The following is a 25998-nucleotide window of genomic DNA, read 5'->3' as shown; positions in this document are numbered from 1 at the left end:
GACGTCAATGCCGTTCACGGCTATCTTCCAGCCGCCGCTGCTTGGCAGCCGCATGTCCGGCGGCACTGGATACCGGGCGCGGTACAACGCCCACGCCTCCGGCACGGTGAGGCTGCCGCGGCCGGGCCGTTCGCCGCGGCGATCTTGCGGGAGGACGAGCTCGACATTTTTGGAGCGGCGAGGAGAAGATGCGGGAGGGGGAGGCGGCGGCGACGAGAAGGATTGTGAGCGGCGAGAACTGCACGGCGTCTTAAAACAGCGGCGGCAGAGGGTGGTTGCACGCAATAACTCCGGCGCGGACGGCCACGCGGCCATGCACGACGAGACGCGTCGCCTGGGAAAACAGGGACGCCACTAACGTCGCTTGACCAAAGGTAGGCGATGGGGTTTTAGCCTTCCGTGCCGCTGACGCGTCGGGCCCGCGTCGGTTCGCCTCGCTTTTCGTTGTGTCCGGCGTGCCCGGAGCGTCCCCTGTGGGACGGGGATGGGCTCGGGGCGCCGGACACCGTATCGGGGCGCGCCGGACAAAAATGGGCATTGGGGGACGCGACTGGATCGCTTTTTTTGTCCGGCGCGCCCCAAATCCCTTTGGGGGACGCTTTGGGGGACGCGACTGGAGATGTTACCCTGCCAAAACATGGTGCGCTGTACAGGTGCACAGGTCCAGTAACAGGTTCGGACCGAACCAGACCCTTTGCATCTTGATCCACCTGTAAGTGTCCGGCGAAAAAACCACTCCCCTGAAAACAAGCCCAAAAGTGCGCAAGTCAAGTTCTTGGGCTTTCTCTCGTGCTGGACATGACGGAGCTATTCATTTGCCCATCCCTCCGCCGTTAGGTTTTGCCCCCCCCCGCGCCTAACTTTACTCTTCCCTCGCGGTGGCCGCCGGACCGGAATCGGTCTCCGCCGCCGTTGGCGCCTGAAGCCCCGGCCGCCCCACCCCATATCCATTTCCCTCCGGCAAGTCTCTGCACAAGCCCCGCGCCGCCGTCCCCAACAACGTCTTCCTCGTCGCGCCGCCTGACCGTGTCCCACGACGCCGCCACCAGTCCTGCGCGGCTACCGTCTCCGGCCAGCTTCCAAGCTCTGGTTTTCTTCAACCAGGTGAGATCTATCATACCTGTTGTCAGCTTCTCCGGCCAGCTTCCAAGCTCCGTTATTTTCTCGCTGCTCATCAAACATTTGATCTATCATACCTGTTGTCAACTGTTTTCATTCGCATATTGTTGAACCTGCATTGTGCTACGCTACTCCCTAATTCGACGATATGCTAACCCGTAAGACTTTAGTTGATTTTATAGTTGCTACCTCAGTGTTACTCTTCTGTTGAAATAATTTTTCGTGAGGATTCTGTTCTGAATTGTGCTGTTCAAAATTACTGTTGGGAATGTATGCAACGTCTCCATTTGATGTCACTGTTAGACTTGCGTATGAGAGTTGCGTGTGTGCTTGAGTCTTGCGGCGTAGATTCATGCCTTCTTGTCTACGAGCATGATTTCGAACGTGTGCGCATTTTCTTTGGTCATCTTTAACTGGGTTGCTAGGGAATGAGGTTCACAAAATCATCTTCTATTACTCATTTTACTCAACACTAGATAATTTGTTGCTGTGAATAGTATTATAGTCATATTCAAGGATTATAGTTGTAACTGCTGAATGATTTTAGTTTAGAACTAATCTTTAAAGACTGTAAAACTACGTGAATGCATCTCCAATGTGGCTGTGTGTGCGAGTTGGCGATTTCAGTGTTTCACCACCACGACACCCCCACCTCTAAATTCCTCAACCTGCAATGATACCTTCTATGTTGCACCTTTCCTTGAAGGGGGGACCCATTGGTATTTAGATAAAACGCTTTGATAAGCTTTTCAGTGAGATATATAGGAGGGAGACCCTGGCTGGTTTAACATTCTTACACAGTCAGAGTAATTTGGAACAGACCTCACTCACCGCCCAAGTTTTGTTGCCTGAAGCAAAGGAAAAGCATTCAACAGTAAAGAAACCACAGAAAATCTTCATCTGATCCAACACACTCTACACCTGATCCTTTTTTTTTTTTTTTGCGGGGTATACATCTGAACCAACTTTGTTGGAATCTTCCAACTTTGAGCCTACGCCTTGAGCAAGCTGGTGGCTTTATAATATATATCCAGAGTTGGTCTCCTTTGATAGTTGAGGAATCGAATAGTGCTTTAGAGTTCAGAGTAGTTGTTTTCATCCTTTTTGGTATTTCAGGTGAAAGTTACTGAGTCGTTAAGGTTCATCCTTTGTTAGATGAGATTATGGGATGAACTCATATATACTCTACTGAATGTTTTGCAGTGTTCTGAAAACAATAGCTTCAAGTTACAGTCTTTTATATGCACATATCGAGCTCCCTGTACTTGCAGCATGGTCGCACTCCTATAGTCCTGTTCTTCTACATAGTGCTCAATTTTCTGATGTGTTTTTTTTCCTCCTTCTGTTAAGGTAACTCGGAAGCAGATGGAGGCCAAGTTTTTCCGGTTTCTGAAGCTTGTTGGAGTCGGCTTTAAAGCAAGAACAGAGCGCGAAGGACGCGAGCTGTTTCTGAAACTAGGCTACAGCCACGAGGTGCAGTTCACCGCCCCACCCGCTGTCCGCGTCTTCTGCTTCAAACCCAACATAATATGCTGCACTGGCATCGACAAGCATCGAGTACACCATTTCGCTGGAGCGGTTCGAAGCAGCAAACCTCCAGAAGTGTACAAGGGGAAGGGCATATTGTACATCGACGAGGTTATAAAGCTTAAGCCTGGGAAGAAGACAAAGAAGTAACAGATGGATAAACCTCCCCATTTCACTTCTAGCCTGCCAGGATGCCACAGCACACTTGTGGTGCATCAGATTTCATGTAGTTTTCTTATGGTGGATTATGGTTGGCCCAATACCATGCCAGACTTCATAATAATGTAATGTATGTACTGTATCACTGTATGTGAATCATCCGATGATCCTGTACTGTATGTGAATCATCTGATGAGCCTGTACTGTATGTGAATCATCTGATGAACCTGTACTGTATGTGATTCATCTGATGAGCCTGCACTGTATGGCATGCATACCATGGCGGTGGATTGCCACATTCCAGCCTAGTTTTGTTTTGTTTTGAGCTGGCTAGATGTTATCTTCAGCAATTCAATGTATTTGTTACTGCCACTACTGTCATCATTTTTTTTTTCAACATCAGCTTGTCATTTGTCATGCTCTCTGTTCTGATGCACTAAACCACGTGGTTCTAGACGTATGATCTGTAATGGTGAATTGGTGTTATTGTAAAAATCTCCTGCTTGGAGTTAAAATATTGAGCTCTGAGATGAGCTTGCATAATAGATGGAACGAGAGACCATCTTTTTTTGGCAAACCATCTGCACAAGCTGACTTTCTTTGAGATGATGTTGATGCAAATTGAGAAATCTGGTGGTTACACTTTGCAGATTGCCAAGTCCATTTGGAAGACCAAAGCAATTGATTCCTCCCATAGCAGCAAACTTCTGCGCCAATTGTAACAGTACTATAATTATGGTAGATATAGGCACGCTGGGTGTATGGTTGGTGCTTCGATTTGCCGTATCGTTTTTTTTTTACGGTGGTATGTTGGACGGTTGAAGTGTGACTAATTGCATACATGACCCTCATGTGAGTTTGCATTTTACATCTTAGATTCTTATATTCTTTTTAAAAAAATCTTTTACTTTTGCCACATAGTAGATCATTTTCGCCTAAAAATTCTAAGTACACACCCTATCCAGCACTATAATTTTATTAAAATCTTGAGTTTCATCAAACTTAAGACCCAATGTTCTTTTGAATCGTAAGGCATATGTGCACATCAGTGCACGAAAATTGGGGTGATGCTGTCCACCGACCTGGTCGGCGCTAGTTGAGTTGCCGCACACCCCTAGGCGTATATGGGCTCGGCCCATAATCGTGATCGTCGTTGTTTCAGGATTCAGGCTGTTCGTTCGTTCCTTTTGGTATTCACGTCGTTCGTTCGGACTGTATTCCACAATCTCTTCTTTACTGTGTTCCACTGTTTCTTGCTATAGTTAAAAAATAACTCCAAATGAAATTCGAAAAAGATGTCCCTTTCCAAAATAACGGCAGAATAATGCAACTTTTCCAAAAAAACAGAAAGATGAATATATTTCGAATTTGAACAATTTTTATACTTGAACAATTTTTGAACGATTTTTATATTTGAACGATTTTTGTATTTGAACGATTTTTATACTTGAACAATATTTGTATTTGAACGCTTTTTATACTTGAACAATTTTCGAATTTTGAACGATTTTTATAATTGAACAATTTTCAATTTTGAACAATTTTTATACTTGAACAATTTTCGAATTTGAATTTTTTTAAAATATTTGAGATAGAACATTTTACATTTCAAAATATATTTAAATTTTAAAAAGTTAAATCTTAAGAACGAAAAAAGAAACAAAAAAGAAAAAGAAACAGAAAAAAATAAAAGAAACAGAAAAAAAACAGAAAAGAAAAAAAAGAAACAGAAAAGAAAAGATAAATAAAACAGAAAACAAAAAACAACACGAACTGGGCCGACCAGGCCGGCCCATACCGCGCGGGCGGGGGTGTGCGGCGCGCGGTAGCCACCGACCTGGTCGGCATATAGGATTTGCCCGAAAATTGCCTTGCATGTCATTTTCTACGTACAAGCCAATGGACTCTTCATAGTTAGAGGCCGAACGCCCCTAGGCCTCGTGTTTACCAAAGCCCAACAAGGCTGCACATTGCCATCGATTAGATGCGATCGCAGTTGCACATTTCTTGAGGATGAGGACTCCAGCGGTTGGAACGCTTCACACAGGTACAGCTTCTGGTTCGAGTTCCGGTTCATATCATACGCCGCCACCGCTAGGGCAGCTGTAGCAGGCGTGGCTTCAGCGATCGCCGGTCACCGTGTCGGCGTGGTTGCCGTCCGCTAGCCACAGCCCCGAATCCTCAACCGGTAACGTCTAAATCTAGAGGTGGGTCGTATATTGCAACAGATTAACACAAAGGACTAGTTATTATTTTTGTTAGATCAACTACAAATTGACAATTTGCATAGGCATGAGTCAGGGTGGGCATAAAAACCGTGAAACCGAAAACCGAACCGAAACCGAAACCGAACTAACCGAAATCTCGGTTTTTTTCCATTAACCGCTATTTTTTCGGTTTCCATTTATACTAACCGAATTAAATTCGGTAGAATTCGGTTTTTAGCCCCACCAACCGAACAAGACCGAATAGACCGAATTGAGTAACCTACCATCAATTTGTGCATAAACCGATCATTCCATAGAAGCCCAATTGCGTTTGATGTTCCAAAAATTGTTCATTCAATGTATGACTTTGGTCTTTGATGTACTAGCTTTTTCTGAATATAGCGTGAAGCCTGCATAATAGAACACATCGCTCGAAGTCTTAGCTACCCCTTTTAATCGCTCACGAGTGATGCACTGTACCACGAGTGCCGCGGCCTACCAAATAGCATCCCTCCATGATTGGTGCTCATTTATCGATTTCTTGCGCGAGTTGATGCTTTTTGTGTTGATATGTCAATCACTATTTGCTTTCTTCGGTGATGCCTACTATTTGTTCAAGTGAGTAGGTTCATTCGGTTTTAACCGAAAACCGAACCGAATTTGTCGGTTAACCGAATCTTCGGTTTCCTAAATTTCATGCCAATTTCGGTTACCATTTTTGAAAACCGAATTTGTTCAAAAACCGCAAAAACCGAACCGAAATTTCGGTTAAAACCGAATGCCCACCCTGAGGCATGAGGCAATTGATTAGCCAAATTTTGCTGCAGTAAAAGCCCCTAGCACACCTCCCCAAAAAGGAGAGACATTCACACTACTACAAGCAAAAATGTTTGGATGATGTGTTCTATATTTAAACTGAATAATATATTTCCACATTTTATGCTCATCCAAATTGCACCTTCTAATCCAAGAGGATAACAGAGAATTTTTTTTTTTTTTGCGGGGGATAACAGAGAAATATTTAGGTCTCTTATATTAGGAATTCCCAAATGACACTATTTATCTACTGTTTTACATCGATGTGATTCAAGATAAAGAGGATTGGAAGACATAATCTAAGTATCCTTTTTTCTATCTAGGAAACCATGTGAAGGCACGCCTCTGGAAAAAAAAATTAGAGATGAATTTCGTAGGCATTACATGATTGCTTATGTTGGGAATTTCACCAATGGTGACAGTGTCATCTTGGTGGTAGGGAACTACATTTAAGTTAAAAATAATATGCCACCATTTTAGATTGCAGAACATATGTTTTTTTCTGACATCAGATTGCAAAACAAATGCTGTGTTTTAAGGTTCGTGTCACCGTTGTCTCCGCCCCTGCTTGCAGCATGGTCGCAGTCCTGTAGTCCTGTTCTTCTACAATCTACACCAGTGCTCAGTTTAACTTTTTTGTCTTTCTTCTGTTAAGGTCAAGGTAACTTGAAAGCAAACCTTTCAGCCTTGCACGAACTTCTCTCGCTGCAATGGAGGCCAAGTTTTTCCGGTTTCTGAAGGTTGTTGGATCCGGCTATAAAGCGAGAACAGAGTGCGAAGGCCGCGAGTTGTTTCTGAAGATAGGCTTCAGCCATGAGGTGCAGTTCACCGCTCCACCCGCCGTCCGCGTCTTCTGCTTCAAACCCAACCTAATATGCTGCGCTGGTATCGACAAGCACAGAGTACACCATTTCGCCGGAGCTATTCGAACCATCAAGCCTCCGGATATATACAAGGGGAAGGGCGTATTGTACATCAACGAGGTTACAAAGAAGCAGTGGCGGCACCGGCGCTAGGGGGACCAGCGGGGGCCTGGCCTCCCCTATGAAACGTTGCATTAAGCTAATGTTTTAGATGAGATTAGATGCTCTAATAATTGAAGATTAGCATGTTTGGCCTCCCTTACGTGAAGATTTTCTTGATGGGCTCCCCTTGTTTTTATTTCCTGCCTCCGCCGCTGTAAAGAAGTAACATGCGAATAAAGCTAGAGCCAGGGAAGAAGAGAAAGAAGTAACATATGAATAAACCTCCCCATTTCACTTCTAGCCTATCAGGATGCCATAGCACACTTGTGGTGCAACAGATTTCATGTGGTTTTTCTTCTCGTGGTGGATTACGGTTTGCCCAATACCATGCTAGACTTCATAATAATGTAATGTATGTGAATCATCTGATGACCCTTGTATTGTATGGCATGCATACCATGGCGGTTGGATCGCCACATTCAAGCGTTTTTTTGCTTTATTTTGAGCTGGCTAGATGTTACCTTCAGTAGTTCAATGTGTTTGTTAATGCCACCACTGGCTTCATCTTTTCTGTACACCACATCGGGCTTGTTATGTGTTTGTTCCGCACCAAAATACGTGGTTTTACATATTACTATTTTTGTTAAATCTCCTGCTTGATGGTAAATTATTGAGCTCTGAGATGAGCGAGCTCATCAGACATAGAACAAGAGAACATGTTTTTCTGCCAAGCCATCCGCACAAGCTGACTTTTGTTTTAGCCGATGCCGATGCAAATTGAGAAACCTTGTTGGTTACACATTGCAGATAATTTGTCTATTTGGAAGCACCACTTATTAAGCTCCGGCCTTACGCTATTCACCAAACCAATTGCTTCCTCAGATAGCTGCAAGTTTTGGCTGAATTTGTTAGAGCCCCCTAGGTCTCGGCGTCTCTTCTTTTTAGATAAATCCTTTCAAATGGACTTGCAAATGTTGTATATACATTACTGAATTCTATGTACTTGCACCATAGGGGCCCCTCGCGACAAAGTGGCGAACCCTAGCCGCCACACTAAGAGACTCCTCACGCCCCTCCCCCCCCCTTCTGCGGCAAGGTTGTCGGACAGGGGTGGTGGTGAAGGCCGGCTACAGCATGAGGACAAAGGATTGGCAACTCGAGGTAGCAACGGATCCCGTGCCCAACTTCTTGCTCGAGGACGGAAATTGGGAAGGTAGGGAGGCGGCCCTAGTGGTATTTTGCTGCCCAACTCGCCGATCTACCTACGGTCGATTGTTCTCGATCTAGTTATCACGGGTTGTCACATTATGCTCTTAGACCTATGGATCAGATGGGATCCGGTAGTGCGCGTCAGCAACACATCAGCCAATGTTCTTTAAGGTGGTGCATTATGAAGGTCCGATTTTCGTCGACACCATGGGACATGTCATCATCGGTATCTACACCGCGACTCCCATGGTGTTGGCAGAGGCAGGAGTGTCACAACGGCTACGACTGAAATACCATAAGGTATATACCGATGGCTCATGTGTCGAGTTCGGGACTGCTAAGAATGGCGGAGGCAGGTTCTTGGATGCAAAGAAGTAATTGCTTCACTGAATGTTGAGTGATCGATGGTTTCAGGACATTAATTGTCCCTGTCCAAATTGCACACGTGATGCTAGTGAGCCCGGTGATTGGTGACTTGCAGTAGCGTCCCAGCAAGTGGATACGGCATCACTATGGACTTCATTTTTGCTGGTGCTTCTTGAGTACCAAGCCTTGAAAATTTTAGAATGAAAATTCTTTGTCTGACTTTTATTGATTATATGTGGCAATGGCGAACACTTCCTTGTTGAAGACATTGTCTAGAGATGTTAGGCATTCTCTAGGCGAAAACCTAAGATCTATTAATCGGACGCCGAAAATATTTATCCATTGTTTTCTTCTTGAAAGCATCGATTTTGGGTAACCACTTCGGCTTTGGTGGTGGTTTAGGTGTGGCAGGGTCTTTTTTTCTTCTTTTATTTTTTAGTTGTGTGTATTCATGTTGTATCGACTAGTTTCTGAAATTATGCTAGTGCAGGAAGACGGCGTGTAATTGATATCCTCATATTATTAATAAATTTCCTTTGTCAGAAAAAGTAGAGGGCCCCATATATGATTCGACATTTGAGTTCATAGTTAGAGGCCCAACCTGCTTTAGGCCTCCGTGTCTACAAGCCAAAGCCCAACAAGGCTGCCCATTCTTCGATTAGATGCGTGTAGATCGCTAGATGCACACATACGTGAGGACTCATCGTTTCAACCGTACAGCTTCTGGTTCGAGTTCCGATTCATATCGAACGCCGCCGCCGCTGCCGCTGCCGCTAGGGCAACTCTAGCAGGCGTCGCTCCAGAGCTTCGGCCATTGATCGTCGGTCACCGTGTCGGCGTGGTTGCCGTCCGCCAGCCACAGCCACAACCCCGAACCCTCAACAACCAGCCGGTGACGTTTAAATCTAGAGGTACGTCGTACTATATTGCAACAGATTTACATTTTTGTTAGATCAATTACAAATTGGTAATCTGTATAGGCATGAGGCAGTTGATTAACTGAAAGTTTATTTATCTACTATTGTACATCAAAATATGATTCAAGAATAACAATGAAGACATAGTCAGGAAGTATCTTTTTCATCTAGGAACCATGTGAAGACACGCCTCTCCAAAATAAAATTTAGAGATAATTTTTTTAGCCATTATATGGTTGTACTTACATTGGAAGTTTCACCTGTGGTAACATTGCCAACTTGGACAATCTGGTGGTCGGGAACTACATTTAAACTAATAATAATGTACTAGCATTTCAGATTGCAAAACATATGCTTTTTCTAACATCAGATTGAAAATCATATGTGTTGTGTTTTAAGGTTCGAGAGATATTGTGCATGAACGTGCAAACCATCAGTATGACCATGTTTTGCAGTGTTCTGAAAATATATGTTTCAAGTTACAGTCCTGTACAGATACACATATTGAATTCTCTGAACTTGCAGCATGGCCATATTACTGCAGTACTATTCTCTTACATGATTGCTCAATTTTCTGATAAACCTTTTGTCCTCCTGTCAAGCTAACTCGAAAACAAACATTTCAGCCTGAGGGCGTGCTTCTCTCGTTGCAATGGAGGCCAGGTTTTTCAGGTTTCTGAAGCTCGTCGGAGTCGGCTTCAAAGCGAGAACGGAGCGCGAAGGACGCGAGTTGTTTCTGAAGGTAGGCTTCAGCCATGAAGTGCAGTTCACCGCCCCGCCCGCCGTCCGCGTCTATTGCTTCAAACCCAACCTAATCTGCTGCATTGGCATCGACAAGCAAAGGGTACACAGCTTCGCTGGTGCCGTCCGAACCAGCAAGCCTCCGGAGGTGTACAAGGGAAAGGGCATACTATACATCGAGGAGGTTATAAAGATTAAGCCGGGGAAGAGGGACAGGCAGAAGAGGGGGAAATAATATGCATGACGTGCGGTTTTCTCGTGCCAAGTGAACTTCGCAATAATATGACCTTTGTTTTGCTTTGAACTACCTAGATGTCACCTTCAGTAGCTCAACGTGTTTGGTACTGCCACAACTGTCTTCATCTTTTGTCTACAGATCATCAGCTTGTTATGTGTTATATGATATATAGTTGTTCTGCCGGAAAATAAGTGTTGTCGATGTGATGGTGATTTTTGTGAAATCTTCTGCTTGGAGTTAAAACTACCGAGCCCTGAGACGAGCTTGCATCCGAGATAAAAAGAGACATCATTTTTTTTTGTTTCTTCCAAACCATTCCCACAAGCTGACTTTTCTTTTTTCGATCCAACATAACCTGACGTCAATGCAAATTGAGAAAAACCTGTTGCCCGGCTGTTACCTGAGCAGCTGAGTTTTGGCGTTACGTTACTGACCAAACCAACTTCTTCCACAGTAGCTGCAATGTTTTTGGCCAACAACTTGTCAAAGACTGTAGCCCCAATTTTTTTTTTTTTTGAGGAACACAGTACAAACAGAGACGCTCACATACACGCGCATACACTCACCCCTATGAACGCACACACGCACATCCTACCCCTATGAGCACCTCCGGAAGACTGAGCCGGCGGATTGGATCTTGAAATTCACGAAGTCACCACAGGCGCCTCGCTGTCGACGGGAACGTCGCCTCCCACTGAATGAATATTCCGCCTTTACGAGACACACAGATGTCAAACCTGGGGTTTGAACTCTGGTGGGCTGGGGATACAACCATCCTCCTAACCACCCAACCTCAGGTTGGTTCTCGACTGTAGCCCCAATTTGGTTTAGCCAATAATTGGAATATTTTTGGCAGGGCATGAAATGACATGAACTAAACATAACATTATATGTGTCCATTGGTACGTGCGCATGTGTGGGTGAGTTTACAAATCTCGAAAATCTGAATAATCCGTCAAGGCATGTACTCACGCACAGTTTAACTGCGATCCTTGTGAGCTTTCATTTGATATTAATTTTTCAAACGCCCTAAAAATCTTGATTACTTGTGCAAAATGGATCATTTTCCGTCTACAAAAAACGCAAGTACACACCCTATCCAACACTATGATTTTACGAATATCTTGATTTTATGAAATTTAAGACACGATCTTCTTTTGAGAACATAGGGCATATGTGCACACAAATTGCTTTCATATAAGAATTGACCCACGCCTGGTGAGTAAACATCTCAAACATTCACTATGCTTGATGGATGGATTTTCACCGCCAACAATATTTAGATATTAAATTCTCGGTAATAGAACTCTAAAATCATGTTTACTTGCTCCGCATAGATCATTTCTTCGCAAGAAATTGTAAGTGCACATCCTGTCCAACACTATAATTTCGTTAAAAAAACCTTTAATTTTACAAAACTTAAGACACTCTTCCTCTAAATCACATATCATATGTTTTTGGTGCTTTAAAAAAAATTGGAGTAACAATTGATACACACTCGGTAAACACCTCACACATTCACTATCTTGGATGGATGAAACACATTCACAATATTGGATGGATGAATTTGCACCCCGCAACGGTATTTAGCACCTCCACCATACATCTTCTTTCTCATATCCGTTTTGGTCAAACATTCGACTCCTTGCTCTATTGGTGCTTCTCTTGCCGTCACCGTCCTCCCCAACTCCTCATTCTTGTCACGGCATCGTGCATATCTTTTTTAACTTTCATCTCGACTATTGTCCTACACATATCATAAAAATTGTATACTTCACTACCAATACTCATTGTTATTCTTGTTATCACTCCGTTCTTGCAACCACATCGACGGTCTTTCGCAAGCCACCCGAGACCTACAATTGAGGTTGCGATAAATTTGTATTCTTATGTTGTGAAACACTTTGCTTCCAATGCTTGTGTTGGATTTGCAAGTCGAATTAAAAAAAAAAGAGTACGTTCTTGGGTGGAATTCACTCGACGATGACCGACAAATTGTATGTTTCATTGTGTTTTATTTGCGGGGATGTTTCATTGTGTTGTTGATCATGCAAGTACATCTGAGACAATCGTGGTGAATTGGTGAGTGCCGGGTGTGTATACATGTGTAACAAACTAACAACTCTGCTGTAAAATTCATTAAAAAACAAGGAAAATGTTGTGAATCTGAATTGAGATCTCGCAGTTAAATTCAGCAAGGAACCCCTAGAACCGAGAGTCCTTCTAATAGGCGGCTCCGGAACCGGAACGAACCCCGCAGGCCTCCGTCCTCCCTCACATATCTCGCCCGCCCGCCGCCTCCGGCAAGCGCATCCCGCCCGATCCCGCCGCCGCCATGGACGACGACGACGAGTTCGGCGACCTCTACACGGACATCGTCATCCCGGCGTCCGAGCCCTCCAAGCCGCCGCCCGCCGAAACCCTACCCCGCGCCGCCCCGGCGCCAAACCCTAATTCCGCGCCAGCTCCCGCCTCGACCGCCGCCGCGGCCGACGAGGACGAGGACGACGACTGGCTTCTAGGAGGGAGCGACCCCGTCGCCGGGGTCGACCCGACCGGCGGCTGGGTCGACGACGACGACGACGATGTCCGCGCCCCCCCGCCGAAGCGCGAGGTCGATGCGAAGCCGCCCCCCGCCGCGGAGGAGCCCGATCCGCTCATGGGGCTGGGCGAGGACGACCCCGGGGCGGCCATCCCGGGCCTCTCGACTCCCGCGGCCGCGGCCGCCGGCGCGCCCGGGAGCGAGTACTCGGACAGCGACAGCGAGGACGACCTCAAGATCGTGCTCAACGAGACGGACGGGCGCCGCCGGCTCGGGGACGACGAGGGCGACGACGAGGACGGGCTGGACCTCATCATCGCCGATGGCCCCGGCATGGAGGAGCAGGAGTGGGCGGAGGACGGCGCGGCGGCCGGGCCCGACGGGGAGAGGAAAGAGGGCGGCGAGCCTGGCGGCAAGGCCATGCCCATGCCCGGTGTCAGGATGGGGTACGGTGGCGGCGGCCCGGGGTTCAACCCGCAGCACCATTCCATGTTCAAGGTCAGTTACCACGGCCAAGAAGCCGCACGATGCGCCCCCGCAGAGGGAGACGGCGTAAACCCGGTCGCAACTCGCTATGCTTTATGCTGTACTGTGTAAATCCCTGCAGATAAAAGTTTAGTTCCTTTCTCTTTAGATTCTTTCGCATTCCTGCTTTACTATCCGACAATGTAAACTGTAAATGCATTTCATATATAACATATAAAGGAACAAAGGGGAAATGCAATGAGTTTACATTTTGTATCTCATCCTTTCTAGTAGCAACTTTGAGGATTTCAGCCATCTTATAATGTTTAATCTCCGCAATGGATTTATAATTCTTTGTCGAGCTGATGAAGTAGTTATCAGGATGGCAGTATCGATGCAGATTGGTCGCTGAGTTTCAAGTCCGTAACTTCATTTCATATGCCGGTTCATGCACAGATGAAGCCAGTCATTTTGAGGAACACATCGATTATTCCACGCCATCTGAAAAGGAGTGCAGCAGGTCCAATCTAGCAATATCACTCTTGCCTAGTAAGAGACAAGGCGCATAGTTGACATAATAACCTAGCTTAAAGAGCAGTCACTACGTTGTACTGCCGGGAACTCAAGCCCAATCTTCAGGCCTTGTCCAAAAATTCTTATTGCTCTGGCTGTATGTACCCAAGTTACAGCACCTCACGGCAGTACCCGCTCAAGTCATAATCTCACTAACTGTAGGCCATATAATTCTTGTTAGTTTGTTTCTGCTAAACTTGGCAGCAGACCTCGGGCTAGTTTGGCAATCAGCTACTGACGGGCGCGTTTTTCTTTCCTTGCCACAAACACAAATATTGACTCTTACTCGGGAGAGAGTGAAACAGTCCTGTACTGAGTTTCTAAGAACTAATGGTCATCTGACTGGTTAGGGGCCCTGTATGATCACAGAAATGCTAGAACACGAAGACCTGGATGATTTAATATAACTGATATTTTCGATCCTAATATCTGCCAGAATATAACTGGCCAGCTCTAGCACAACACAATCAAATTACATACTAATAACCTGGGAATTTCCCAATCATAGACTATGCTGTCTTGAATTGTCCAGGAACAATACACTTGGAACTTTTGCTTTTCTAAAATCTTGACTTGTGAGATTAGATCTCACATAAGTCAACGATAAAATTCTATGAATAAGTGCATGTGCATGTGCGGTTATATTGAATACAATAACTGTTTATCAAGCAATCCCTGAAGCTGGATCAGATATGTGCAAATCATTGTCAAAATATTGTAACAATGGAAAGAATGGAAATCTCAATTGAATATTGAAAGCAAGTGCACTTCACGTTCATTTCATGAATTACATGACGTTTGCAGTATGAGTATATGGTCGTTATCTATTCATTCATCTATGTTCTCATTGCTTGACTGTTTGCCAAGGGATGCTGTTAAGTACTTGGAAAGCTGTTACTTGGGCATTTTGCGTTCTCTTACACTTTTTTTTTACTCGTTAAACCCTCTCCTCAGTTTATTTTGATGATATTTGGTCTCCCTCTTGCAGTATGTACGACCTGGTGCTACATCTGTCGGTGGGGCTCTTAGTGCTCCTGGCCAGTTCCGTCCACCTGGACCTCCTGGCCCCTTTTCTGGCCGAGGAAGAGCTGACTGGCGTCCTGGTGGCGGTAGGGGCATGAATAAAGGCTTTCATTCAGGCTACGGAATGCCTCCATGGGGTGGTTCAGGTCGTGGTTTTGGTGGCGGGCTTGATTTCACACTTCCCCCTCACAAGTAAGTTAATATGTAGACATGCTAAGATCTGTTGTTCAATTTGTGCTTTCCTTGCTTCAAACTCTGTTGCAGTTGTGAGCGTGCCTATCTTGGCTAATCCATTTTAAGCATAATTTCGCATTACTTATGAAGTTGTATGCTGTTGGGATTTTGTACATAACAAGCACTCATCTGGATACACTTTCTTGCTCACTCATGCTCATGAAGTGCACTGAAACCAAGTCATCCCTTTGTGAGATTATGAATTGTATCATGCAATCACTGTTCATGCTGATTAGCATAATCTTATTGTGGCATAAAAACGGATGGTCATGGGGCACTACAGGTGGATGATCGTATACCCGAGGAGGAACACTCTGCATCCCAAGATTACTTTGTTGTTTTGGGGTTAAGATGATCCATTTTAATGCTAAGTGCATAGTTATGGATCCATCTTTGTGTTAAGTAGCGAGTTATTGGTCCTTTTTGTATTGACTAGAATTATGGATCCATTTTGGTACCAGGCAGAGAGGTTTTGTTGAATTGGCAGGGAGATAAGATGAAAACAGAGAGCAGAAAGAGACGCCTGGGGTGCTGGATAGGGAGGGCTGGTACTAGAATTATGGATCCATTTTGTTACTAGGCAGAGATTTTTTGTTGAATTGGTAGGGAGATAAGATGAAAACAGAGAGCAGGAAGAGACGCCTAGGTTGCTGGATAGGGAGGGCTGGGACCTATATCCCTTGTAAACTAGGAGGGACCAGGAAGGGAGCAGGCGTAGTTAGATAATTTCAAAAGGAGTTTTTTGACGTTACGAATAGAAACCAGTTTAGCAATAGAGATGGGGCACTTCAAACAATTTGTGTATGAAGAAACGGTCATATGGGATGTAGCAACTCATCTTCGACTCAAATCCATTCTCCCTATTTAAAACTACAAAAAAGAAATAATACATGTACTCTGTTGTTGGCGAGGTCTTCTATTGCACACTTAAATATTCAGTTTGTTTAGAAATATATTCAATTGAAATATCATATGTTTGTGCAATCAAACCACAGTTGAAATATATTTGGCAATTGGTAAATGCATCTTTTTTATTCGCCACACGCGGACAGTTTTAAAGGCAAGAACACTACATTAGGGCATCTCCACGAGTTGTGAGATGATTGTTGGTGCATGTGCATGAAGCAACAAACCGTGCACACGTTCCGAGGTAGAAACAGAGCAAGCTTGTATATTCTCTCACCTCCTATTGGACAACTTAGATATAGTCGTATGATGAGTTGTTGGTTAATGATATCGACATATTTTTACCATCAATATAGCATACATGCTATTGGAGGAAATTGAACTTGATGCATTGAATACACCTAGCATTCTCATTCTTAAGCACACAGAGTCAAGAGAACCATATGCTAGTCATTTTTGTGAGGGGGAGGGGGGCAGAGGAGAGGGGATGAGTTCAAGGTTGGAATCAAGGAATAATTTGCACATCTTCCTTTGTTATGTCAGTTACATCTGGAGATTTATCATGTTTTATGCTCATTATTATTTTCTTCACCTAAAAATTATTTATTTCATCCAGGGCAATATATGAGATTGACATTGACACTGCATTTGAGGAGAAACCATGGAAATACCCTGGTGCTGACATTGTAGACTACTTTAACTTTGGGATTGATGAAGAGAAGTGGAAAGACTACTGCAAGCAAATTGTCAGTCCTTGTTTAGCATTTGGTAGCAAATTTTTTTTTTTTGCTTCTGTTTTGTCCTTTTTGTAAGTTTTCAGTATACCTTTGTTTCACCAGGATCAACTAAAAGTGGAGTCCACAATGCAATCTAGAATACGGGTTTACGAGAGTGGGCGCTCAGACCAGGTTTGCTGTAACCCCATTTCTTAAAACATCGACCATATGAAGCTATGAACTTTTGTGCCAGATGAACAATATTGTATTGTTTTCGTTCAGGACTATGATCCAGATCTGCCACCAGAGCTAGCTGCTGCTGCGACTGGCCATCACGATATTTCTGCTGATAATCGCAATAAGGTAGATAATGGGCACACAGATTTCAGTGCCCAAGCAAGAGCTGTTGCAAGCATCCGACCAGCAGCGGTATAAATCTCCCTCACCTCTTATGTACATGTATTTGGTTTACATTTTTTTTCATCTTCCATGCCATGTTTAATTGTCCATCGATGATTTTACAGATGTTATCTGGATCATTATTTGTGTACTCACACATCCTATTGTACACTTGTACATGTGCCATAAAGCAATTTTTGACACACAATGTTCGTATCATTTCAGTAATCATATGACATCCGGTTACTCATTTTGTTGCTTTGAGTTATCTTTCTGTTAACCTATGAAGCACTTATATGGGAGCACGGACACGGGGCCACTGAATATGGCAATTTCTAAAAGCATCCTAACAGGGATACGTCGAGTATATAAAAATAATTAAGAAGAATGGCACGTAATAGAGACAACATGTAATTTAAGATGTGAGATCAGTTCAAAATCCTGCCCCAACACATTTTTTTCTCGAGAAAACGCAATGACACTGCGTTTCTTTTCATTGCATATAAAAACGTGTCCCAGACTTGCCCCTGCACATCCCAGCAGTGTCGATTGTTTTATATGGTTATACGGTGCTAAGCCTGGTATCGGTGCTTTGTAGTTCTTAACTACTACAAAGCATCACAAAAAGATGGAGTGTTGGTCTTATCATACAAAACCATCACAAATTTACATAGCTGTGTTTCTATTCTTTTATATGTGTGTGTCACTGTTCACTCATATGAACTACTAAGACTATATTTTCTCTCCAGGTGACAGGCAGACCTATCCAAGTAGAAACTAGCTTTGTAGAACGCTTTCCGTCTGCTGATACACGTTTGCCTCGAATGCGTGAATCAGATTCTGTTATAGAGGTAAGCTATCATTTTGATTTAGCACATGTTGAAATTCTTCTCACTTGGAGCTCTTCAATTCTAAGCATTGCCTCATTTTTCAGATCGTGTGCGAGCCTCCGCCGGATGATCCTGTAGTTGCTGATAGTTCAGTGGATCAGTCTGAGAAGGATTCTGAAGGAGGTAATAAAAAAAGCAACGGTTTTGAGGAGAGTGGGGTCTATACATCAGAGAAGACCAATAACTCTCCTTATAATTCCAATTTGGGTAAAAAGGCAGAACGCAGCAGAAGGTTGCCTGTCTCGTCTGAAGGTGATATGCTTGCCCCAGATGTCCACGGCCGTTCCCCGTCCAACTATAAAATAAGGGGTTCTCCTCGTGGAGTAAGGTATGCTTTGTCCACAGAACTTAATTTGTTAATCCCAACTAAAATATTTGTGCTGCATTGACATTACTCTAGTTTATGATAATCATCTCGTTTTCCTCCGTTTTTATCTATTTTATCATTTGCGTATTAACTTCTGATACAATCTGTATATGGATTACGGAGTGCCTATTAGAATCACTCCTGGCTCACTAACAGACTGAAAGAAACAACATATTCATTCTTCAACAAATTGTAAAAAAAACTTACGGAACGTGCAGATAACCTGTTTTCCCAAGCGAGTGTATGGGGTTTTATTTTCCTTTTGTCCTTATCAAATAATAATCAAATGGACAGCTATGACATATCTGACTCTTTTTTCTGCACAGATCATAGAACTAATTTTCACATCAGATCTTCTATTTCTAAATAGTTTCCCCTGCCTCCCAACCATCCGATTTCAATACTCCCTCATTAAGCCACGTTGCTAGGAATATTGCTCAATAATTAGATGCCTTCTCTTTGTTTGAGAATGCAAATTGCACTAGTGCCCATCACCTCGAATTTACGCTCCTCTCCTCAGTATTCACTAACTTCCATGATAAGATCAGTGCACATCCCATGTTCATTATACTTGACCAGATTATGGTCAAGCTGTTCTCACCTACATAGCCAAGTGGACAACAACTCATGCCAGAATGATACCCCTTCTACCACTGTTCACATGCACGGTCACCTAACTTATGGGTTGTCATTCCATGTTGTGTAGTCCATACTCTGTCTTTATATCAACCCTACAGTATTTCATTAGATTCTTGTTGAACTTGAAGGGGAATACTTCCTGAGATCTTGTAAGGATGTCATCATTCTGTTTCCTCTAGCCTATGCTCCATCATATTTCTTGTATATTTTCTAATTTCATTTACTCCATTTTTGCACTTAGGTTCTCTTAAATGATTTTCTACATTTCTTCCCTCAGCTCTTTGTTTTTGTCAAGTTGTATTTCTAATGCTTACCTCAACTTATTCTTTGTAGGTCGAAAGGACGCTCTGTTGGTGTAAACGCTAGCCGAGAACCTGAAAGCTCCAATGAAGTAGCTCACCAAACATCTTCAAAGAGACGCCGTGATACCCAGAGAGAGAACAACCCTGTTGATGGATCAGAAACTAAGGATGGCTCAGAAGGGTCACCTACAGTTGCTGATGAAATGACAGACAAGCTGAGCACAGAAGATCAGTTTGCTGATGATGATAGGCTTGCTTTGGTTGATAGTGCTGAAGTGGATGGTGATGATGCTATCTCAGAACCTCACAGTGATGATGCTATAAACGAGGGCGATAACGTGGACCATTCTAGTAAAAAACGGAAGCTAATTCCTAGGGCTGAGCAGCCTGCTGGACTCAATAGTAGTGATCAGGATGAATTGAAGACACTGAATGGTGAAAATAGTAGAGGAGTGAGGTCTGGTAGCAGCAAAGATCATCTCAAACGTCTTGAATCTGGTGAAGAAGTTCTGCAAGATAGGCGATCCAGGCGAGTAAATGATGTGAGAAGGCATCATGATGGAGAAGAACGTGATTCCCGTCGAAAGGATGTGTACACTCGAGGTGTCAAACCTGATGTAGAAAGGACACAATTGGCCTCTAGAGGTAGGGAGGATATCCACCACCCTCATGTGAACAGAGATCGGGACATGCGTGGTAAAAGTTATGATCGGGTAAGAGAGACAGAAGTTCTGCAGAGGAGAGAAGACATCGTGCAGAACAGAAGAGGTAAAGAAGAAGATTTGAGACCCGACTACAATGCTGAAGTTGGTGCAAGGCATAGAAATAAGGCGAGACCTATTGATAGGAACGACAGGGATGAAGATCCTCATTCAAGGAAATTGTTGGATGCTGGTGACTTGAGGGGTTCTAGACAAAGAGAGCGTGCTGATATGGTTTTGAATCGGCGTGAAAGCTTAGATGATTCTCATATCAAGAGAAAGAAGGATGAAGAGAATATAAGGAGAATGAAACCTGAGAATGAAGATACAGTGCACGGTTCTAGAGGAAGGGATGATCCGAACAAACGGAAGAGAGAACGGGATGATGGAATTGATCAGAAAAGAAGAGACGATAGTGTTAGGACGCGGGAAAAGGCTGATGATCGTGCCAAGAACAAAGAGGACAACTGGCGACAGAGAGAAAAGGAGGACAGACAGAGGCCTAAGCATGAAAGTACACTGGTCCTTCAGAAAGAAGAAGGGAGAGGAACTGGTCGAGGTGGACGGGTTATAGATGACAAACTTGTCAGTGGTGGTAGGAAGAAGGATGAATCAAGATCTGCATTATTGAGCAAAGAAACCCAAGAGCGCAGCAAACAAAACGAACCCGGGAGGAGAGGTCAAGGTGCAGAAGTAAACAACACTCAGAATAAAGGCCGCTCAGATGTCCGTCCACGTGATGACAATCCAAATAGCAGTGAAAGGAACTCCAGGCAAGACAAACTTAATAAGACCCATGACAATAATCGGCTATCTAGCAGTTCTGATCCTCGCCAAGCTAGTAAGGATAAGCACAGGGAGAGCACAAGAAAGGGCAGAGGTTCTGAGCCTAATGAGCAAGATCTTCACAGATCTAGCAAGAGAAGACGTGAAGACCATGAAAGCCATCGTAGTGGGAAGGTATGAAATTCTTGTTGAAAGTAACTTTTGAAAGTTATAGGCACTAGAATTTCAGGCTATTGACTACCTATTCACCAGAAAGTTGGTGAGGTGTTTGAGACAGCTGACTGGAAACAGAGTAGTATCTAATTTTAACTTCTATTGTTTAAAAAGATATTGCAATGTAGATAGTATGTGCTTATGATAGGATGTATACTTAATGTGCACATAGGGCTTGTACCTTTTTCTTTGCGAGACAAGGGCTTTTATTTCAGTGCTGCTTGGTTCTTATTCCAAGCAGAACTGTGTCACATATTTGGTAACAAGTTGGTACTAGTATGCCTTTGGGGCCAGCCAGTGAATTTTTCTGCATAATTCTTTTGCTGATTGTTTTTAGTCTTCTGCCAAAAATCTTAAATATCCTAATCGTGATATCCATGTGCCATTTTTCTTCTTAGTGAAATTGACAAGTTGACTACGGTCAGATTTGTTGCTGTGTTTTATATTACTGTTTGAGTGCCCACACAGTTCACCACAATGGTTCCAAATAAACCGCACTGTATTATTTTAAACAAATCAAAGCCACCTTTCAGTATGGTGCAAACTAATTGGCTACACACTGAAAGGAAGTGGTGAATTGGTCTGAGAAATTGAAATGTATGTTTGCCATTGTCCAGAAAAATATTAGAGGTGACCAGGTGATCTCACAGCAGAACTGTGTGACCCTGCAGCTGAAGAGTAGATTTGTACGGCGGTTTACTAGTGTTTGTTACTACATTTAGGTTAGCAAAACAACTAACAAAGAACAAGTTAGTTGCAGCATAGAATTCCCCCTAGGGGACATCAAGGCAGATTAAGCAGACACAATACAAAAAAGAGTGACTAATGTGTGTCTTTGCATTTCATGCCCATTGCATACTTTTTACCCCACACATATTAACACCAGTTCGATTCAATTGTACACTGGTAGCCATCAAGTGTGGCAGTGGCTCACAGTGTTGGTCGTTGGACACGATATCGAGTGTGTAGTCGCAAACTGTTGTTGAGTAGCTATTACGGGAGGAGTGGTCTATTGCCGGGTGCAGCAGGCTTGAATGTTGGTCTACATGTGTCCTTGATTAATCAAGATTGTGGGGGGATCAGATATCAAGGAAGGGGACTAATTGCTGAATAGAAACATTGTAATTATCCTGGTGCATGATTGCTTGCAAAGTTCATGGAACTTTTTGAGCTTAGGAGAGTAGATTTGTTTTCTTGGGTGGGAGTTTGGGGTTGGTGAGGCAGGCAATTTTCGAATAATGACAACCTTGATAATATGTATTGCTACACAAGTTAGATAAACAAATACTATGGCATAATCAGCTGCCGAGCCATAATCTTTATCCTACACATAGAACATTTGAGGCATATATTATAGCTTTGCTAACATGTCGTGTGGGCAGATAATTGTTATGTGCATTTAGCATTTACAATCAGCCACTAGAAACTTTAGGTAAAATTCGACCAGTGTGTGTTCTCAAAGATTGTGGACCATTTCTTGATTTGCCTAATCATTAACCGTGAGAAGATTGCTTGTTTATGCGCTCCACAATTCTTTGGAGAACATTCATATGGTGGGCTGGTGGCACACTGGTAGCTCAGGTTTCAGGGTTCCAATACCTCTTGGTTTTATCTTTAATGCATGTAGTCCCTTGTTTAAGAATTGATTTATGTGGCACACTGGTAGCTCACTTTTCAGGGTTCCAATACCTCTTGGTTTTATCTTTAATGCATGTAGTCCCTTGTTTAAGAATTAAGAACCATCCTGTAAGCAGTAGATGTGATTCATGTGGACACATATGAATTGATTTATGTGTTTACTCATCTGCAACATTTTGGTCTCTGTTAGTGGTCAATGATAACGGTTAAAGCTTGAAACTTTGTTGCAAAGAAAACTTGCTGCTACTTGAAAATGAAGAGCACAACATGGGTAAATGTATAAGCATATCAATTTTTTGTTAAGGAAATTTACTGCATGTGGGCTTATGTTTTTATATATTAGTTCAACTCTTTGAATTATTCACCCTCCTCAACACGAATGCAAAAACAACTTTGTATAGGTTGAGACGAAAGGAGTGAGGGAGCAAGAAAATGGTAGGGATCATGCAACATCATCAAAGACGAGCAAGAATCCTCAACGACATGATTCACTTGTGAAACAAGGGGAAGAAGAAGCCATGTCAGATGATGAGAACAACGAGGATTCAAGAAGGGGTCGGTCTAAGTTGGAGCGATGGACAAGCCACAAAGAGATAGATTACAGTAATATTGCCAATGAGGCTACACCTATATTTCCTCCAATCAAAGCTGATGCTCAATCCCCCACTGCTGATGCGTCAGGTAAATCTGATGTTCCTGCTACAGTTGGCAACTCAGACCTCAAGAGCAGTGGTGATAATGGACCAGCATCTGAGAAGACAGCTGAGGAGCGTGAACGCCATCTAGACACGGTTGAGAGGCTAAAGAGAAGAAGTGAACGATTCAAGCTTCCCATGCCTGGCGAGAAGGAGGCACCCCAAAGCAAAAAGGTGGATACTGAAGTGCAGGCTCCCCAGAATAATGAATCTCCTACTGCAGATGCTGAAGTGAAGCCAGAGCGACCAGCTCGCAAGAGGAGGTGGACTGGGAGTTGATTGGAGGCTGGAATCATTTTCCCATCTGAAGAAGTCGCAGCAGAGCTCATGGCAGATGGTCGGACCCCATGCAGTGCCATTCCTGTTACAACGGAAAGTTGAATTGATGTATGATTCCTACTGTATAACTTAGATCTGTACGTGTAACTATACATACATTTTCATTTATGGCTGGGACCTGGATACTGTATTTTTTTTCCATTCCCCCTCCCTCATCTTTTCTGGGGATCAAAAATGTGTGGCACTGATGCCACCGAACTCCCCATAGATAATGGGGTTCTTTTTGGGAAGCAGCCACACTGGAGTTTCCCAGTTCAGTGAACAGCTACTTCAACAACAGATCTCTGGGGTTACAAAGGAGCTGCACTTTGGAGGAAGCCGGCGTGGAAATGCTGCAAGGTGCTTCTCCCCAGTGTTTTGAGAGCGCTGGATTTTGCATTGATCTTCTACTGGTGCTACTTGAAAGCTTTGGTGGTTGCTCTGCGATGTTTGCTGCAGAAGCAACAAGCTTGATGAGCATGCTGTTTATTGATGCCAGTGATGTGAGGATCAAGTGCTGGAGATGATATGACCACTACTATGTATGCTTAATATTGCTGTGTTGTATGTACATTATGATAAAATCTTGAGCTGGCGTGCATAGGATGAAGCGAGATAGCCTGTTATAGTGTAGTGAATGTTTTTTTTGGACACAGTAATAATATACCTGTAGGCAGTGCTAGGTAAAAGGGAATACTTGATTAGCTCTTGTATGTAATTAGTTCCCAGGAATTTTGCTCAGCAATGCTAACTTAAAATGGCACCATCTATATGACCTGGTTGAGATGAATTTTAGCACTTGGAAGTTGCATTCGTGGTGATCTAGTAGTTCTGTGGGAACGTACTGTGGTGCTCTCCTGGATGTTTGCGCACTGAGATTGGTCTAGTGAAGTAGGGAAATTGTTCCCCTTTTTCCATAACCAGCCGTTTGTTTTAGCATTGATAGCAAGTCACAGCTTTGCGGTGGCATGCCTGAACTCTAGGGACGTTACCATATCGATGGATTAGGACCGGACCGGTCGGATTTGATGGATTAGGACCTGACCGGTCGGATTCGAAGTGGACTCAGGACGTAAACAAAATCACTTGAACGTGTACGCTCATAAGTAGGTCAGCAAACCATACAACTAAAAATAAACGATTTCTGTAAAACACTCATACTGAATAGAGTGACTATATATGTGTGGTATTGTTTGATGGATGAACTCGGCAGCTCACTAACTACTACATATGCTCTATTAGCTTTGACATTTTGGATCAAATCGGATTAGTCGAATAAAAACCATCAGATAGTCTTAAATATTTTTTGGATACGAATATCTGGATGCTATTTAGTATACCATATGATGTCAAATTTGGAATTGGATATCTTTATCCATCAAATTTCTTCAAACCATGGATACATATTGTCAAAAATAGAACGGAAACAAATTTTGTCGAACGGAAACAAATTCTGTTAGGGACTAGTATGGGTATGAGTAGTGGGTTTACTAGGAAAAGCGAATTCGGCGCACCTTTTGAAAAAAAAATTAAAATTTGTATTCTTGAGTTTCAAAAAATCCAAATTTTATTTCGGGAATACATATATATGGTATGTATATCCGTGCAAAGTTTTGGTAGAAAACTCGTAATGTTTTGGCCCATGGAAAAAAACAAATTTCTGACAAAAATACACGTATATAGTGGCTATATACTGTCAGGAATTTGTCCTTTTTTTGTATTTCCCATTTTTGAATGAAATTTCAGGCGTGCAATCTCTATGTATATATGTATCTACATATTTTTTGGCTGAATTTTTCGAGACCAAAAAGTTCTATTTTTTAAAAATTTCAAAAAACGAGCTCACTCGTGCTCACCGATGAGTTTTCGGTTTACCAGTGGGTTAATAGCCGTAAGGTAGTATCGTATTCAACCCATGTTGCCATGAAATAGTTGGTTAGCTCTATATAAACATACCTTTGTAAGGTAGTATCGTATTCATCGTCAGGAGTATGTTGTTGCAATCAATCACGAAATAAACCCTAAATTTTTGTTGTAATTATTTCCAGTTCTTCAATTACTGCAACTAGCAGGAATGGGCGCGGCGGCACGCCGCACCGACATGTATTATGATGGTATTAATAGTTTTAAGACCACACTTGAATTGATAGAAATAATTAATACTTTGCTTTTAAGTAATGGATCAAGGTGGTTGATAACGAAATTTGATACATCATACATTAAACTTATGTGCATAAAAAGCTGATCCTGAGAATCAAGTAAATAAGCGGGCATTAGAAAGAAACCAAAATTAAATCTAGTAATAATAACTGACACTACATATTGAC

At 43.1% G+C, this 25998-nt stretch overlaps 4 protein-coding genes across 4 annotated transcripts; all 4 read left to right on the top strand.

Moving 5' to 3' along the window:
- Positions 1–932: 932 nt before the first annotated feature.
- On the top strand, positions 933–3070 carry LOC124700408 (60S ribosomal protein L6, mitochondrial-like). Its single transcript, XM_047232540.1, has 2 exons — positions 933–1104; positions 2470–3070. The coding sequence occupies exon 2, from the start codon at positions 2485–2487 to the stop codon at positions 2794–2796; it is 312 nt and encodes a 103-aa protein (XP_047088496.1). The 5' UTR covers positions 933–1104; positions 2470–2484; the 3' UTR covers positions 2797–3070.
- A 3468-nt stretch (positions 3071–6538) lies between these two features.
- On the top strand, positions 6539–6844 carry LOC124697300 (60S ribosomal protein L6, mitochondrial-like). The gene has a single exon (XM_047229912.1). It carries the CDS (start codon positions 6539–6541, stop codon positions 6842–6844), a length of 306 nt encoding a protein of 101 aa, XP_047085868.1.
- A 2329-nt stretch (positions 6845–9173) lies between these two features.
- LOC124697299 (60S ribosomal protein L6, mitochondrial-like) lies at positions 9174–10261 on the top strand. The gene is made up of 2 exons (XM_047229911.1): positions 9174–9279; positions 9912–10261. Exon 2 carries the CDS (start codon positions 9938–9940, stop codon positions 10259–10261), a length of 324 nt encoding a protein of 107 aa, XP_047085867.1. The 5' UTR covers positions 9174–9279; positions 9912–9937.
- Positions 10262–12599: 2338 nt separating this feature from the next.
- On the top strand, positions 12600–24437 carry LOC124697298 (FIP1[V]-like protein). The gene is made up of 9 exons (XM_047229910.1): positions 12600–13304; positions 14833–15059; positions 16624–16753; positions 16847–16915; positions 17006–17152; positions 17872–17973; positions 18057–18340; positions 19352–20981; positions 23060–24437. Exons 1-9 carry the CDS (start codon positions 12600–12602, stop codon positions 23630–23632), a joined length of 3867 nt encoding a protein of 1288 aa, XP_047085866.1. The 3' UTR covers positions 23633–24437.
- The last annotated feature ends 1561 nt before the right edge of the window (positions 24438–25998 follow it).

The sequence above is a fragment of the Lolium rigidum genome, chromosome 3 (assembly GCF_022539505.1).
Source record: "Lolium rigidum isolate FL_2022 chromosome 3, APGP_CSIRO_Lrig_0.1, whole genome shotgun sequence".
In the NCBI taxonomy this organism is placed as follows: domain Eukaryota; kingdom Viridiplantae; phylum Streptophyta; class Magnoliopsida; order Poales; family Poaceae; genus Lolium; species Lolium rigidum.
Note: the sequence above shows the minus strand (reverse complement) of the source record. Positions and strands in the feature narration are given on the sequence as shown.